Here is a 16,613-nt window from a genome sequence, read left to right on the forward strand (position 1 = left end):
ACCTTCTCAGAAGTGCTTGGCATCTTCCCCCTTACCTGAAAGTGTAGGAGGAAGAAAGTCAAAACGTTACAACTGCAAGTTGCCTATATGTGGGTTCTGCATTTGAAAGCAAAGCTACTTGTCAGAATTCTTGTTCTCATTTCAACTTTTTTCCTAGTAAATCTTCTTCATCTAAGCACAGAGAGGATTGGCTGTTCTTCTCTGGTTTTGATGGTGGCTTTTAGTAATTCCCCTTACCCATCTAGCCATCTCATTTGCAACACAGTCTTTCTTTTTCTTCTTGCAGGTAGCTTTTCAAAACCTCCTTCTACTCTGCTTTTCCCTTCTGAAACCAATGTCCACATCAAATAATGAAAAGAAGGGCCTAAGGCATGAAGATAAGTATACTCTTAGAGGATTAGAAATGGTCTACTTCCCCTGTTTTCTTTATATTCCTTTCTACTACTAGTCAAGAACTGATTTAAAGACACCACCCAATCTTGCACTCTGGAAAATGCATTAAACAAAGGATATGAATGGTTTTGTGTTTATGGACAACAAATTGAAGCAACAGCAGTGGAACTGAATCCCAATTGCTACCCATATCCTGTAAGCTGAGAGGTCATTTCTTAATGCTTATATGATGTTAATATTAATGATCCTCTATTACAGCCAATACATAATTTGAGCGGATTATTATTATTATATCCTACTTTTCAGCCAAAACTGACTTTGCTGTGCACAGAGTGCTACATTTCTGAGATTGTTTCTAAAGAATTTTTGTTCCAACGTATTATCCAATTTACTTTTTCTTCTTTGTGTTCTCAAGGCAAAATGAAAATCTCACAGCTTTAGTAGTTGTCAAGTCTACTGGTAACATACCGTGAAGCTGTTGTTGACATTTTTTGTGCTCGATTCAGCAACACTGGCATCTGACAGGTCAACTTCATCAAATATTAAGGACTGTGGAAATAACAGAATGCAAGTCACTCCCAAATAAGCTCTTCTTGCAATTTTCTAATGCTTTTTTAATGAAAAAAAGATCACAGCACTTAAACCTTTAAGAAGTCTAGGAACGGTTAACACGAATTACTTGAAATAGCAAGCTCTTTTTTCAAAGAAAAAAAGAAAGTTACAATGTTTAAGCTCTATCTATCTACCTCATCATTCTCATGCATTATTCAAAATGTCTACCTATGAATAAATATAATGTTGTGATATACAGCAGCATTCCCCAGCTTTCCCATATCCCATCATGCACAACCAGCATGACTAAAAGCTATGGGTGATAAGATTTGTTTCCCAAGTATTTGGTGAGCGTGAAGATAGAAACTGAGTCCTCTGTAAATTGATGTATTCCTATTAAGCTATCAGTATTTCTCTAGGGCATAAGGCATGAAGATATGCTCACTCTTAGAGGATTAGAAATGGTCTTCTCCTCTTTTCCTTACAGTCCTTTCTAGCAGTGGTCAAGAACTGATTTAAGGATACCAACCAGATCCTGCATTCTGGAAAATGCAAGGAGCTTGACATGTGTTAAGGTCTCATCACCAGATCAAGCAAGATCAGTCAGTGATATTAAAAGTGGGTACGACCCATGGCTTTGCTAAAGTCTTCCTGAAGATACAGGTGATCCTCCTAGTAAACTTACCTGCCCCTTCTCTAGATCCCTTTTAGATCATGGCATAAAATAGATTTTAACCCAACATCAGTTTGGAATGAATGCGAATGATGTAAATCCAATCTGTCTCAATATCTAGGCTATCTAATATTTTGTTCTCAAAATCAAAAGCCAGTTGTACAATCCTTTGCTTTTCCCGTGTGCCTTAGAGTTAGGCTATAAGTAGAAGGAAACAGAACATTTGCAAAGAAAAAAATACAACAGCTATCATATTTTATAGCTCTTATCCTAGCAAGATTTTTTAAAACCCTCAAAATACAATTATTATTTCAGGCAAAGCATGTTAATTAATAACTGAGTGGATTTTTACCTTGGAATCCTTGGCATAATAAAGTGTTCGGCCCCGAAGTTTAAAATAGCGTCTTTTCCATCTCTGAAAAGAGCTGGTTTGCTTCAAGAGCAATCCTTCCCTTATACTGGTCTTGAAGGGGGGAAAAAAAGAGTCTATTAAAATGCAAAATTCTACACGTGCCAAAATGGTTATATATACCGTATAATTATTTTCTGTCTCTTTTGTTCTCTGAAGATAATATTCTGAAGTGATCGCTTAATAATGTATTTAATTATAGCTGTTATAGCAATCTAGCAATTTTAAGTATTTTTAATTCAGCTTTAGTTTTCTCCACTGTTTTATTGGTTTTATGTGGGTTTTGGTTTCTGGATTTTTTTTGGGGGGGAGGGTTGGCATATATTTATATTGCCTATCAAATTACAAATGAAAGGCTGATTTTTTTTTTAAATAAAGCAAGAGAGAAAAAGTTATATACCTTGGGAAAAAAATAACCTTACTCAGAAATCAGATACACAGACCCAGATACTGGAAATGTAACCAGCCACATTTTCATATTACTAACATCTAGATCTTTTTTCTCCCATTCAGATGTCAGGAGAAGTAGGGAGAACATCAAGCATAGGACCGAAAAACCCTCACTTGGACCTAAGTTGGCTGCAACTTTGAATATCAGGATAAATCCTAAAAAAGAAAAATCACAGACTATCATAATCCCTTCTGTTATCAAACCTGGGTGGTTAGGTGCTGATCAATTTGGAAGTAAAACATCTCCTAGAAGCAAACAGGAGAAGGTTCTCTCCTGTGTGCTTAAAACACGGACCCTGGACTTCAATGACATTTTCAAAAGAACTATTCCTGCTGATCTTAACAGAAGAGGCAGTCGCTCAGATAGCGAAGCCATAAACTATTTAGGGCTTAGAACAGTGTTTCTCAACCTTGGCGATTTTAAGATGTGTGGACTTCAACTCTCAGAATTCCCCAGCCAGCCATACTGGCTGGGGAATTCTGGGAGTTGAAGTCCACCCATCTTAAAGTTGCCAAGGTTGAGAAACACTAGCATAGAAGGTCAATAACAATACCTTATATTGTGTCCGGAAATTATCTGGCCACAACTACAGATCTTTTAGTACAGGGATCCTCTGATCCCTGTTCTTTGCACTGGTGCAACTTCTGGACAATTTTCAAGGTGCCCCATGAAGAGGAGTTTACACACTGCTTCACTAAGCGTGAAAGATGAAGTTTCTCCCTTAAGGATCTTTCAATCTAAAATTATTACTCATGGAAAAGCACAGATGAGGACAGGAGTGAAAAAAATGGCAAAGAGAAACAATGCACTATTTTTCTAGCAACAGGGCCAAAGTACCGAATCAAAGAGATCAACAACTACGTTTAGCAAATTCCAAACGCCCCAAACATCGAGACAGCAAATGCATGCATGAGGATTGGTCAAACTTTTTTAAAAATTGTTTTAATATAAGAAATGAAGAAAGAAAGGATGCTGAAAAAAAAAAGACAAAGAACATAATAATCAGAGAGTACTGTAATTGGAGTGGCATAAAAAGTCCAAGGGAAAATGTGTGTGTTGTGTGTGTATAAAATACATACAGAGCACACATCAATTTTTTTTTAATTCTGCATTAAACTTTGGCCACATGGACTACTATTGATCAGTCTTTCTATTATGTAGATAGAGAGCCAATTCAAAAGCAGGGTGCCAATACATATTATCAGTCAAGGAGCATAAATATATAGTGGTGTCTGTCTTTCCATATAAAAGGATAATAACCTTTTTTGCCGTGCCTCATGTTCAGAAAATCCATTATTTTTCATAATGGATAAAATGATAGATTTGAAATTTTAGTATGTAATTCAGAATCATATTACTCTGCCCAGAACTTTATGAGCACAATTATAGTAGGTCAACCCCCTATCATAAGAGTTTCCAGAATAATGATGTTGAGAGCCAATTCTTTTTAAACATTATCTGAAATATCCAATAAACATGGAAATATTGTTACGTTAATGTCAACTTAGAATCATATGATTCTTTAAGAACCTTAAATATTGACTTATTAATATGAGTTATTCCATATTCTTTATTTCAACGTTCTTGCAAATTACTAATATCTACCTTAACAATTCTCTTTAACTTACATTAAAAATAATGTAGATTTGGAATCATCCAGAATGCAGGACGTCTTTTAGTGCTGATAGAACTCAGAAGCTGTACATGTTGCTAATACATCAAACCAAATTTTGCCATCAGAAGATGTTTTAATTGAATGCACTGCCATTCTGCTGTTCCAGATAAAGCAAACTCCTCTTGTAATAACACAAATGATTTAAAAATGGAATTGTATCCATTCCCTGTTGGCTCGTGAATTTTTAAAAAAACCTGCAATTTTTCACAGTAGGTTTTCCCAAAGTGTAAATTGATTATGTAAATAAGGTCAAAATTATCCTTTCATCCCAAGATCATCCAAACAGAACTTGCAGCCCTTAATGCTGGAAAAACAGTAGAATCCTGACCCAAAAAATCACCAAATCCCTGCAGAGATGTCAGATATCAGCTTTCAAATCTAAGTTAGCAGACATAAAACCTTCATATAGTTTCAGTGTAGGTTGATCTGCATATGTAGTCAAAATTGTATTTGTATTTTCCATGTTTTTAGGCTTTTCGATAAAGCACAGTAAATAATACGACAATGATTATAGCTTTAACATTTAAAGTCTTTATAAACTTGGTGGTTGTTCAAGTTTGCGGAGTGTCTATTTTCACAAAAGCTTTTTTCTGAATCACATTTCTCATAATCACATTTTTTTAATTTAATTTTTTTTTAATCGCATTAATCAGTGACGTATTTGAGTGGCATCCTGACAAAAGAGGATACTATGAAGGTTTTAAGACAACATGTATCCACCAAATTAAACTCTACCTACAGACTGTAACATTTCCATATACAAGAATTAAATTTAGCTGGAATGTTATGATTTAACGAAGAAACTAAACCTTGATTAAAATCACAGACATAATTATCTAATCTGGGCTAAACTAATATTCAAAACTTCTGTGTTAAACTTCCTAATGTTACTTAGTAAGGCCGTGATAATTAATTAATGATGAATGGTTACAAAAACGTTTACTTACAACACAAAAAATATCCTTCTGGATTATTTATTTCTTGTTCTACTACAAATTTTGAAGACTTGTTAAACAACCCAAGCAGATTTTGAATTCCCACTTATGTATTTGACCAACCCATCCACTGGATCAGGGCTTCTAAAAGTGTGCTCCCAGGATCCCTGGGGGTCCTCCAAGACCCTCTCAGGGGCCTGCAAAACCAAAAGTATTTGCTTGCCTACGATGAAGAACAATACAATATTAAAATCCCATCAAACAATCGTGACAAGTGGTAGAGGCAGCAAACATGTCAATTTTAATTTTTAATACAGTAAATAACAATTATAACCCATACAAACAAATGCTCTTTTGGGGTCCTCCATAATTTTTAAAAGTGGAAAGGGGTCCTGAGAGAAAACAGTTTAAGAAACACTGCTGTAGATAAAGTTCTTTCTCTTATGGAAAGATATGAGCTCCTTAAAAAAAAAACTTCAGGTTTTAAATTATCCAGTTGAGTAACTTCCTCCTTGCAGAAGAAAACCACAAACAATAAAAAGCAACATTTAAGATGGAAAATCAAAACGAGTAAAAAAAGTTGAACAACAAAAGAAACATAAAAGCACAAAGCAAAACATCCTTGTCTTTGTACAAAGTATTGCTTTTTCTGTTATTTCTGTTATTCTGTGTATCGTCTACCTACTTTTAAAAGGACAGATGTGTAGCCTATTTCCACACGATGGCAGTACTGATCAATGAACAACGTTGAACTTGCTTTCAAGTTATGCCTTCTTCCCATTTTTTGTCGTTTTGCCCGCATAAATACATGTCACCCTACGTTGCACACTACAGCACTATCTTATTTTCTCATAGGATTGTGTAGAGTTCTCCATCGACTCATTCACAGAATCACAAATTCCATAATGTTATTCTGGTACAAAAGAATACGCAAAGAGGAACCATTGAAAAAGTCCTGTCTCCGAAAGAGTCCTTCCATGGAAATAGGGTACAGATCCCGGGTGAGAACTTTTACTAATAAACAATGGAGCTGCTGTATGCCAACCCCAGAACTTTCTCAGAAAGGCCAAGTTTCAAAATTTCATTTTCAGCCTTTTCAGAAAAGCTGAAGTTCCAGAAAAATACCCAAATATGGATATTTGTAGGATTGATTTTTTCCAATGACGTAAGATTTACAGATCCACTCTAAGCTATATTTTTTTAAAATAGTCCTTTTTCCCAGAATTTAAATTAACTATTCCAACTTAGTTTAATCCATAAAACAATTCATCAGATTGCTAACTCTGAAGACCAAGACCAAGTCCCTTTGGTTAATTAGCAATTTGTTTCTCTTCAGACTTACCCCATTCTTGGCATTGTAACAAGAACTTTGAAAATGTTTTGCTTGTACTAGAGTTTTGCACTGCTGCCTTCCCATTAAGTAATATATAATCACTGCTACAGTATTTTCCTCCTGTGTTTCTCTCCATGTTAATCTATCCTGACATTGTCAAATTATGGAACAAATTCAGAGTGACACTAGGCACACAAGAATAAAAACAAGCCTAAATATGATCCTGGGCATCATATATAAATTCCACTGACACCCAATGGTTGCATATTATTCAAGTCACAATGTTGTTCTACCCAGGACACAGTTTTGCACCCAAAACAGAGGCCTACTACATGGAATTCCAGAGCAGGAGAAGCCCTCCAGGGCTGCTCCTGGAGTAAACAGGTTTCTTAAGTCCTCTGCTGAGCAGGGGTCTGCAGGGGGAGTCGAAAAAGTCAAGATGGCAGCAATAACCAACAATCGAAGACCTACCCTTTAACATGCATCACATTCATCTCTGCATGGAATTGCACAGTGTAAATTGGGGGAGGGGATTTTCTGCTGGAAAGGCAGCACGGCTGTGTTTCATAATCCATGCCATTACTTCTCTCATTTTTAAAAACTAAATACATGAACACCCACTACATCATTTGCAATCTCAAGTCTTCCAGGGAAATTGAAATAATATTACAAGACAATGAAAAGAAAAAAAACAAATATAGAAGAGCAGAAGAGCCAATATTATTATTTCAACTTATAGGAGTTCTTCTCAGGACAAATAAGACAGACAATTAACTTTTTAAAGTTAACTGTAAATATACATACACACACACACACACACACTGTACATATACATATATATATATAACACATGTTGTTAAAACATACAGATGAAGACGAAAATTTGAATAGGTCAAGCACTGGTTCCTTCCTTTGATAAACCTCAGTTTCATTACATTAGTTTAAAAACTGAAATTCTCCGTGTATAGAGATTTTGACTAAAAAATGTGGTTTTCTAAATCTTCTGGAGATACGCAAATTCCTTTTGGCAATTGAAAGTGACATTCTTCCAACATTATTCTTCTCAAGACAATGTTTTCTACATACAGGCCCAATTAAACAATTCACACAAACAAACACTTCACTCTCCAGCTGTTTCTTCCAGGCAAAACAATAAGCCACAACAGGTGCGTCAACAGTCAAGGTGGCCTCCATCGCTCTGCAGTCAAAGCCCTGCCCTTTCTGATCTGTGCCGCACGCACAACCCATTAAAAAGGGATGGGCAATTGATGTTGAAGCTGAGCTTGACTTTTTGGGCTCTCTATGGATGTGCCTGAGTGAAAGTAAGGGGAAAAAACACAGCAGAGAAGATAAATAGCACTTTTATCAGATTTCTTAAAAGAATGCCTAGAGCTAATCCAAGAATATATGTCATTATATATTCTCTGAAGAAATCATTACTATTTTAGCTTATTACTCATCTGTTTTTCATTTATAGATCAGATGTTTTTTTGTTTCAACATTAAATTGAAGAAGTTGTCACGAGCAAAACAAAGGGAACCAATTTTTATATATAGTTTCAAAATGTTGATAGATCTGTACGGAGAAAGCCTCTTGAATTCTGATGATAACATTTGCTCGATAGAATAGAAAACAAGCTAGTTCCGAAAGAGTTGATTTTAGAACGTATCAACCCAAATTCAAATAAAAGCAGAATTGGGTAATTTTTAGAGAAGGCTAGATGATAGAATGAGATCAAGTCATTTCATAAAGGCAAAAACAAAAACAAATTTGTTCGGCTCAGCTAAACATCTGTTGTATTTAAATTTGTTGTAATTGTTCACATTTTTAAATTATTTCAATCTCAGCAAAATTAATTTAGTCTGGATCCAATCCGTGACAGGTAACTTAAAACTGGGCTCAAGAGAAAAACTGGGACTACTCACTAATTTACACATGACCAGCACCGTTAGTAAATCACTAAAGACCATCTTATGTTTAACTGTGCATTGGAATGGAAGCAGCTAGGAAGTATTTGTAACACAGTTTTTCTACATGATTAGGACACAGCATGAGAATGCTCCTCAACCTTCATAGCAAAACAGGGTCATGCAATGCTTGGGTTCAATTCCAAAAAAGTGGTTCGGAGTGTGCAGAGGCTCAGAAGCCCAGAAACTCCTTAAAGCAGCTGCTTCTTTTTCCAGGCTAATATGTCAGCTTCCGAGGGAGCTATGCAATCCTAGGAATATCCAGGAGTGCAGAACATGGATGGATAGACCGAACTGAAACTCTTTCTAACAGGAAGAAGAGTGCAACCAATGACCCAGAGAGCTGGTGTCCTCTTCTTCATTAGATGTTCTGGGAAGCTTAAATTTGGATTCCCACACTGAGCAGAAGGTTCGACATCATGGCCTCAGTGGCTCCTTCCAGCTTGATGAGCTATTCCGCAACATAAGCAAGAGGTAAATCCTGCCCCCAAGGAGCACAGAGTTTAAATTTAGAATTGTGAAAAGGGACTGTGTCGCAACAAAACCAAAAGTTTGGAAATCTGGAGGCATTTCAAAACATGAAACTAACATAATCTTAATGCAACAGTTAATATTCAAAATATTTCTAGATCAGCCTTCAACTTTAATGAGTGCTTGAGGCAAAGAATAAAACATAATACATTACAGTATTGGGATGTGCAAAATCTGAGAATGAATTAAAAAGTTTGCAGGACCGTTTCTTTTCCTTCCCAAAGTAAGCAGTTCAAACTAGCATGCCTTTTATCACCAAACTGCCTGCTATGAGAGGGGCAGGTTCAACCCCCAAATGGCATGGTCCAGAAGAAGGTCTGGCATGATCTGGAGAAAAACAGAACATTCCAGAATTCTCTGGAACATTCTATCAGTCAATGAATTATGCACATTCCTACTTACTTCTGAAAATGTACAATAAAGCACGTGCAAAACCAGAAAGTGGCATTACCTATTTCTAATATTACTTTCACCAGCCATTTGAAGGATAATGAAAAGAAAGGCATTTTCATAGAAATGTGCTAGGACACTAGAACTCTCTAGGACGTGGAATCCAAACATGGTTTCAGATGATGAATGAATTTTCCAAACAGGACCATGGAGAAGGTGGGTCTGAAATTCCCTCCCCTAATATATTCATCCCTTGAACTCGACTTGTACACTAACTAGAACCCAACACAACCATTACAAAACTGGCACTACAATCAGGGCTGCAAAGGAACTGCTCACTCTGCACTAAGTCAACGTGGGGGGCTGATCCATGCTGACTCTTTGCAATTCCACCACAAGAGCCATGAACAGTATATGTTCATTGTTATGGGGAGGATTCCCTTTGTAGCACTAAGAACTTCCCTGCAGGAATTTGCATTTTTCACTCCATTCCTGAACTGAGAAACGGGGGGGGGGGGGTCCCCGGCAGTCAAGGTTCTTTTTCCCCCTTCCCCTTGAGCAGCCAGAATCTGTTCAGAAGAACTCTGTAAGACAGGGTCAACCTAAACCTAGAAGATCCTGCAATTATGCCATAAAGCAGACCTACTAGTTCCAGGTCTCGAGAGAGGCAGAACTGGTTGTTTGCAAAAGGAAAGAGGGATGAAAAAGGCTCCCTCAGATGCCCTCCCAGGACACACTCATCTTCAGGGCACAGTCATCTTCACCCTGAGTCCATCATAGACTTTCTATGCTTTATTTTTATTTGGTTGTCCAGCAACCATTTCCTCAGACCAATTCTGCCATTTGCCCAAGGCTGCCAGGAATCTTCTGTCAATCTTGCCAGTCTGCGATCTTTCTACTCCATTGGCTGCCAAATCAATGGCACAGAAATCCTGTTCTCATGATCTCCTCACCCATTCAAGAGGCGGTGATTAGGGTAACCAATGGTGGATGGCTTGCAAGGGTCATTCAAGTTGAGGACAGCGTTGTCCATCACTGCATCCAATGCTCTCCCTCCTTCCCAAGGCATTTTCTACAACCACATAAATCCTCCCCTTTCAGAGCAAGAAGCTCTCTAGTGATTGCAAGGAACTAGAGTTCGCAAATGGTTATGAAGTGGAACTTGTTTAAAATCACCACAAACTGCATTAAACTGAGGCTTCACCTAAAATCTGAGCACAGGCCAAATAATAGTCCATCCCAGTTGCCACAGTTTGCCAGAGAAGGTCTCAGATACTCCTTGAAGACATGAAATTCATTACTGTAATTCATCATGCAATGTATCATCTCCCTTAAAACCAAACATTTTGGATATACAGTACAAACATTCACTGTGCCGTACTGTACATTTTCCAATGTAATGCTTGGGTTTCCCACACTTTTAGGGCAATATTTCCTTGTCACAGAGCCTCCTTCGGTAGATTTGTTCAACAGAGAAAATCAATTTCATTTATTCAGAATTTCTGGATAACACCCAATCCTGCAAAGCTAAAGGAACTCAAGGTAAGCCTGATTTATTCCACTTTAAATGCAACATGGCCACAGGAAGGAAGAGGTCAAGGTTAATATGTGGTTTCCAGCAGGCCAAATGAATAATGTCATGCTTAAGTTAAAAATAAACATATTTCCCATGCTAAGTATAATGATAAAATGGTCTTCTGAATATTATCAGCTTCGGCCTTCTGTCAGCTCTCCAAGGTAGACCAAACTTGGAAACCAAAGACACACAAGCTAAATACTACTTTTATTATAAGTTTGCAGTAACAGAATTTTGCAAGTCTGAATGCGCTTCTCCCTTCCCTCCCTTTAGCTTCCTGAGAACTAGGGAGTCTCTTGTCTGAGACATTTTCTCAATTTGCATTTCTGTCCCAGACTCAAATGTCTTTTATCTGACCGATGCCTTGGTTGAGGCTCTTCCTCCTGTTCCTCAGGTTGTTCCTTCTTCCCACTGCATCTCCCCACTTCCTTTGAAAACTTCCCTAGTCCCAAAACACCTATTGTTGCTGCATCATTTTACATCTGGTAAGTGTACATTTCACAGGAATAATGATAGCAACAAATGTCTGGAAGGTGATCCAAGGCTTCAAGCCAAGAGCAGAGCATTCAACTGCGATCACAAAATATGGTGGGCCAATATATTGTTACACACCTGTATATGCTAACCAACATACACTCATCATGGCAGAAATCCTCTATCAAAGTGACTATCTTCTGTCAGAGCACACCTTCATATTCATCAGTACAGACACATAACCAAAGCTTGCATTTTGTGAGCATAAAAATAATTGCATTCGCACAACATAGCTAACCCATTCTGCTGCGACCCTGGGGAAGGCAAGTCCACACACTGCCCATCCATGATCACAGATGCCCTGATCAAGCAGGAAGCAGCCATCTTGGAGCGGTTCCACCCCACTCCAAAGGTGGTGGAGAAATTGTCACTTCCTGCCACTTTTCAAGATTTTGTGGGGAAGGAAAGAAATAACATCTGTAGTCGCCCAATTTGTGTCTACATTATCACAGAAATAGTGTGTGGGGGGGTAACCCAGTACCTTTCATCCCTCTCTGAGGCCACAGGTGCCTAGAAAGCAAAATGAAGAGAATAAAGGTCCTAGAACAGCGCCATTTTTTAAAACACTCATTTGAGTTTGTCTCTGGGCTAGTAACAGAGAAGGTTGCCTTTCTGTTTGTACAGGTAGTCCTTGCTTAACGACCACAATTGGGACCAGAATTTAGGTCACCAAGCAATGCAGTTGTTAAGCAAATCATCACATGACATGATTTTAGACCTTTTTTGCAGCAGTCATTAAGCGAATCACCACTGTTAAGTGAATCATGTGGTCATTAAGCAAATCACATGGTTGTTAAATGAATCACATGATTCCCCATTGATTTTGCTTGCCAGAAGCTGGCTGGGAAAGTCGCAAATGGCAATCACGTGACCCCAGGACACTGCAACCATCATAAGTGCAAGCTGATTGCCAAGTGCCTGGATCACAATCACATGACTGTGGGGGCGCTGAAACGGTCGTAACTTTGGGCATTGGTCATCACTTTTTAGCGCCATCATAACTTCAAGCCATCACTAAATGAACTGTTGTTAAGCAAGGACTACCTGTATGACCAGAGGGAGTTAGTTTAGCCCAAATCTATCCCAGGTCATGGTATCTGCATGATATACTGACCGCCACTTAACCCAGTTAAGTGTCATATGAATTATCTCTTTTCCCAAATCAATACTGGATTATGAAAAAAATAAATAAAACCTCAGATGCTACTCTGCATCTCATGTATAGCTAGCTTTGATCATATGCTGGTTTCCATGATGCCCTAATTAGCATGCTACCCAATTCTAATTTTTGGTTTTAAAACGCTAGATGTTAATACTTTTCAAATCAGCATTAGCTTCGATGATGTGGTCCCCAAATTCCAGCAATCCTTGCAATCTAGAAATATGTGAACCCTTGAGAAAAAATATCTCTTGCTTCCCTTTTCTTTCAGGAGTTAGATTTCTCAGTGTAACCCATTTCATATCTTCTCTCGGTGTAACAGACACATATACGTACAACACACACATAGGCATATCCTTGCTGATATCTGAGAAAATAGGGACTTATTTAATAAGAACACACAGAGTGATATAATGTGCTTTGAAATGTTTTGAAATATTTTCCAGTTAATGTTTGTGAATAAAAGTGGTAACTGAGGATTTCAAGGCCCGCTTGTGATGCTTCTGTTTACCAGAATTAGCATTTATGTCATGCAAAGACAAACATCTATTGCAACTGGTGACACTTTCAACCTTTCGCGCGACGTATAGGTTGATGTTTTATGTATCCTGCAACATTGCAAGATGGTGACGCGATGATGAGACAACGGCTAAAATAAATACTTCAGACCAAAGTGCCTGTGAAATTTTATGTGCTGACAGCTGTGGATTATGCTTATTCTTCAAAGAAACTCATATTTTCAAAGACGCCCTCTAAAGATCAGCAGATCTTTTAAACAAATGAGTGGTTTCAAGGCTATGCTGCATTTTTTGCAAAAAACAGTTGTTTCTCTATGGATGACATGGGTCCAAACAATGCAATCCCAGAGCCACATCCCGTTCTTTTTGCAGCCCCAGAGCAAGGTTGCATTCCACCTTGTAAAACCCTGAACCCCCACTCCACATTTGTACACGGCCCTTCAACTTCCATACAAAGCTCATGGATGTTGTCTTGCAATCTGCACATGAGATGTTGGTGCAAAATGAGCTGCCCTCAAATGTTTCACAAGAACAGGGTAAGCAACTAGACCCAGAAATGTAAAATAGGATTCACTACTATTATTTTATTATAATATTGGGTCAATTGAGCCAATTTCAAGTAGCCTCAACAACAGTATGGGGTCGAAACACCAAGAAGGTAGTTGTGGCAAAGTGACTGACCGCAAGTGATCACCATCTTGCCCTTTTTGATCCACAGACTCCACAGTAACACTCCACAGATTAGGGGGAAAAAATTACATACAACTAAAATACTACACAAATAGTAAAGCAAACCTTAAAGCCAGATGTAAGTGGGGACCCTCTATTGTTGTGCAAAGGAAAATGTTGGTTTTCACAATTCCTATTTCAGCTTTGCAGTAGCTCAAACTTAAGAAACTCAGCAAGGATTTTAAAAATCAGAAACCACAAATACAGGAACATTTTAACAACTTATTTCCCTGTTCCTCATTCCCATCCCTGGGTTAACAGATAATGCCGAAATATGGTTTTCTCTAGAGAAACAACTCTTGAATTCATCATCTTAGACCCTTTCTGGCTTGCCCTTAAATAGTTCACCATTACTGGAAAATAATTAAGACAATACATGCATTGCTGCTTTTCTTATCCTGCAAAGTAGGGAGGATTTGTTTCAAGACACCAGATCACCTTTAAAATGAAGTCTCCAATGATCTGAACTGAATTCCTGGTGATTTCTGAACACATCCACAACAGAGAGGTGATCAGCTTTGATGTTATTGACTACATGGACATAGCTCTGTACTGTACCTTCTTGAAAACGAAATAGAACATCACTTCTCCTATGATGAATTGGGGCCAACCTGGGGTGGCCAATACATATTAAAGGTAAAAATCCCTCCCTCTCATCCTGTCCCTTAATTTTGTAAAAAGGAAAACATCTGGCCATTTTGCTCCTCATTTCAAAAGTGTGATCTCAGGGTGCTGGGATGGGCCATAAGCAGCCTACAAGTTTACCTCTATAGTTTGTGGCAAATAAACTCTCTGAATAGCTAATTAAAAAACAGGGTGTTTGCTTTCTTTAAAGCTGGAACGACAATTTAATAAGAGTGGAAAGACGTCACATCTCAACCCAGTAATGGTTTCTTGATGGATTTCTTTTTCCATCAAGAAAAATTGTACACAGTTAGAACAACTAGCCCAATTTCTTTCTTTTTTTTAAATTGGATTAAACTTGTCAGTTTAAAATACAGATTAATGTAACCTATTCAACCAAACAGGGCAAAAAGATATATAAATTTGTCCAGGCTGCTGTGATGAGTCCATTCTCAATGTCATGATTGTCTAGCCTGCTGCCAATAGAAACCTACTAAAATCGTTTGGGCTCCAAAGAAGCTTGCACCGGCCTCACATTAGGTTTCCTGTCGCCTATTTCATTCCTAAGGCTTTCTTCTCCTGCATATAATGCTGCATTTTGCCGAACCTGGTACTTGCATCTGACTGAGCTTATCTCTTGTCTGTATTTCTAGAGATTTGGCTCAACAGGTGAAGACCGGGCTGTCCTTGTCTTGGAAACCTCAGCAGGATTAATACTTGGATGGGGAACCAGGAAATAGGCTAGACTGGGAAGTTGAAAAACATCCCAGGAAAAAGCAGTGCCAAATCACTTCCAAGAAAACTACACAGCCACGCCCAGGAAGTCTCCCTGAGTCAAGCTTGCCTGGAGGAAATTCTACTTATTTTATGTTTCATCTGGAGACCAACTGCAGGTAATAAATGATACTGCTAAGCCAGACAATATGGAGCTATGGGCTACCCCACATTTAGTCAGAAAGTAAAGCTGGCTCCTTATGATGCCCATTAATATCAAAGCCTGCTTATCACACCATGATTAATGATAGTTTTCTGATACATGATGATGACTAAAGCTAGCGAGAGGAAGAAGGAAAGTACTTGGGATACAGCAGAGAGGGAAAACAGGAAAACACGCAACCATGCAACTCCCCCATTACGCATGAAGGAAATTTAGGACGATCACCAGAATCTGCTTTTTGAGTTTTTGTTTCGCATGCTTGGAAGATGCCAATTATCTGCCTCTACTTCAGGCAGGCTTCAACCCTGGCTACAGCATTGACACAACTTTGGTTGCCTTGATCAATCATATTTATCAGCAGAGAGAGGTCTCTGCTACTATTCTGCTAGATGCTCTTGGATCTCTCAGCAGTCTTTGACATCCGTAACCACTGCATATTGCTAGAGTAGCCATGGATTGGGAACGGGAGCTACTCTGTTACAGTTACCCCATTCCTACTAATAGGACACCACCAAACTTATTTCTGCTTGATCCAAGACACCTGACTGGTGGCATTCCACATAGTTCTGTTCTTTATCCCCTTCTGTTTAACAGCCACACAAAGCTGGAGGTTCTATTTACAGTCTGGTGGCCTTGTGATGCTAATGATACCTAATACCATTTCTCTTTTCTGCCTGAATCAGGGGGCTGTACAGCTGCTCGATGGCAATCAAACCAGATGAGAAACAAATCTACCCAGAGAGGATAAGAGTGCTATACGTATGTGGCTGTAAGGCCTGGGAATTAGGAAAGTGCTGGATGAGGTAGTACTCTCTCTGAGAGCTTGGAGTTTTCTTGATTCCTGTCTGCCGGATTAGAAAACAGAGACAGACAAGACAGTGCAAGAGTTAGCCTTCACTCAAACTGCCATTTACTACTGAAGCTTCATCTCTAAGACTGCCCATGACATCCAGAAAAAGAAAGAGTAGAAATCTGTTACACTATAGCATGGGAGTCTCTCTGGCCAGGAGAGCCTATGTCCAGCTTTGGCTGGTTTGCCATTTATGTCCCTACCTAGATCAGGATAACCTAGTCTCAGGGATTAAACTCTCACTTGGATTCCTACTATGAATTCTATGTGGGCTACTCCTGAAGATGATCCAGGAAGTGCAACTGATGGAGAACAAAGCTGCTCAAGTGATCAAGGGCTACACTCTTCCCTGAGAGGGACAGGGCCCATATTTGAGG

The 16,613-nt window shown here is 38.5% G+C and overlaps 1 protein-coding gene across 1 annotated transcript in view; it reads right to left on the minus strand.

Moving 5' to 3' along the window:
- Positions 1-16,613, minus strand: part of DGKH (diacylglycerol kinase eta) — a 114,807-nt gene that overhangs the window by 70,847 nt on the left and 27,347 nt on the right. Inside the window, exons 2-3 of the mRNA XM_088139486.1 lie at positions 1,971-2,081; positions 862-942 (exon numbers count right to left, since the gene is read on the minus strand). Of these exons, the coding sequence (XP_087995612.1) occupies positions 862-942; positions 1,971-2,081 (192 nt within the window). The remainder of the gene's footprint in view (positions 1-861; positions 943-1,970; positions 2,082-16,613) is intronic.

This window comes from Python bivittatus, unplaced genomic scaffold, assembly GCF_059951505.1.
Source record: "Python bivittatus isolate LINGU-HERP-01145 unplaced genomic scaffold, Pbiv_v1 ctg000210_np1212, whole genome shotgun sequence".
NCBI classification, from domain to species: domain Eukaryota; kingdom Metazoa; phylum Chordata; class Lepidosauria; order Squamata; family Pythonidae; genus Python; species Python bivittatus.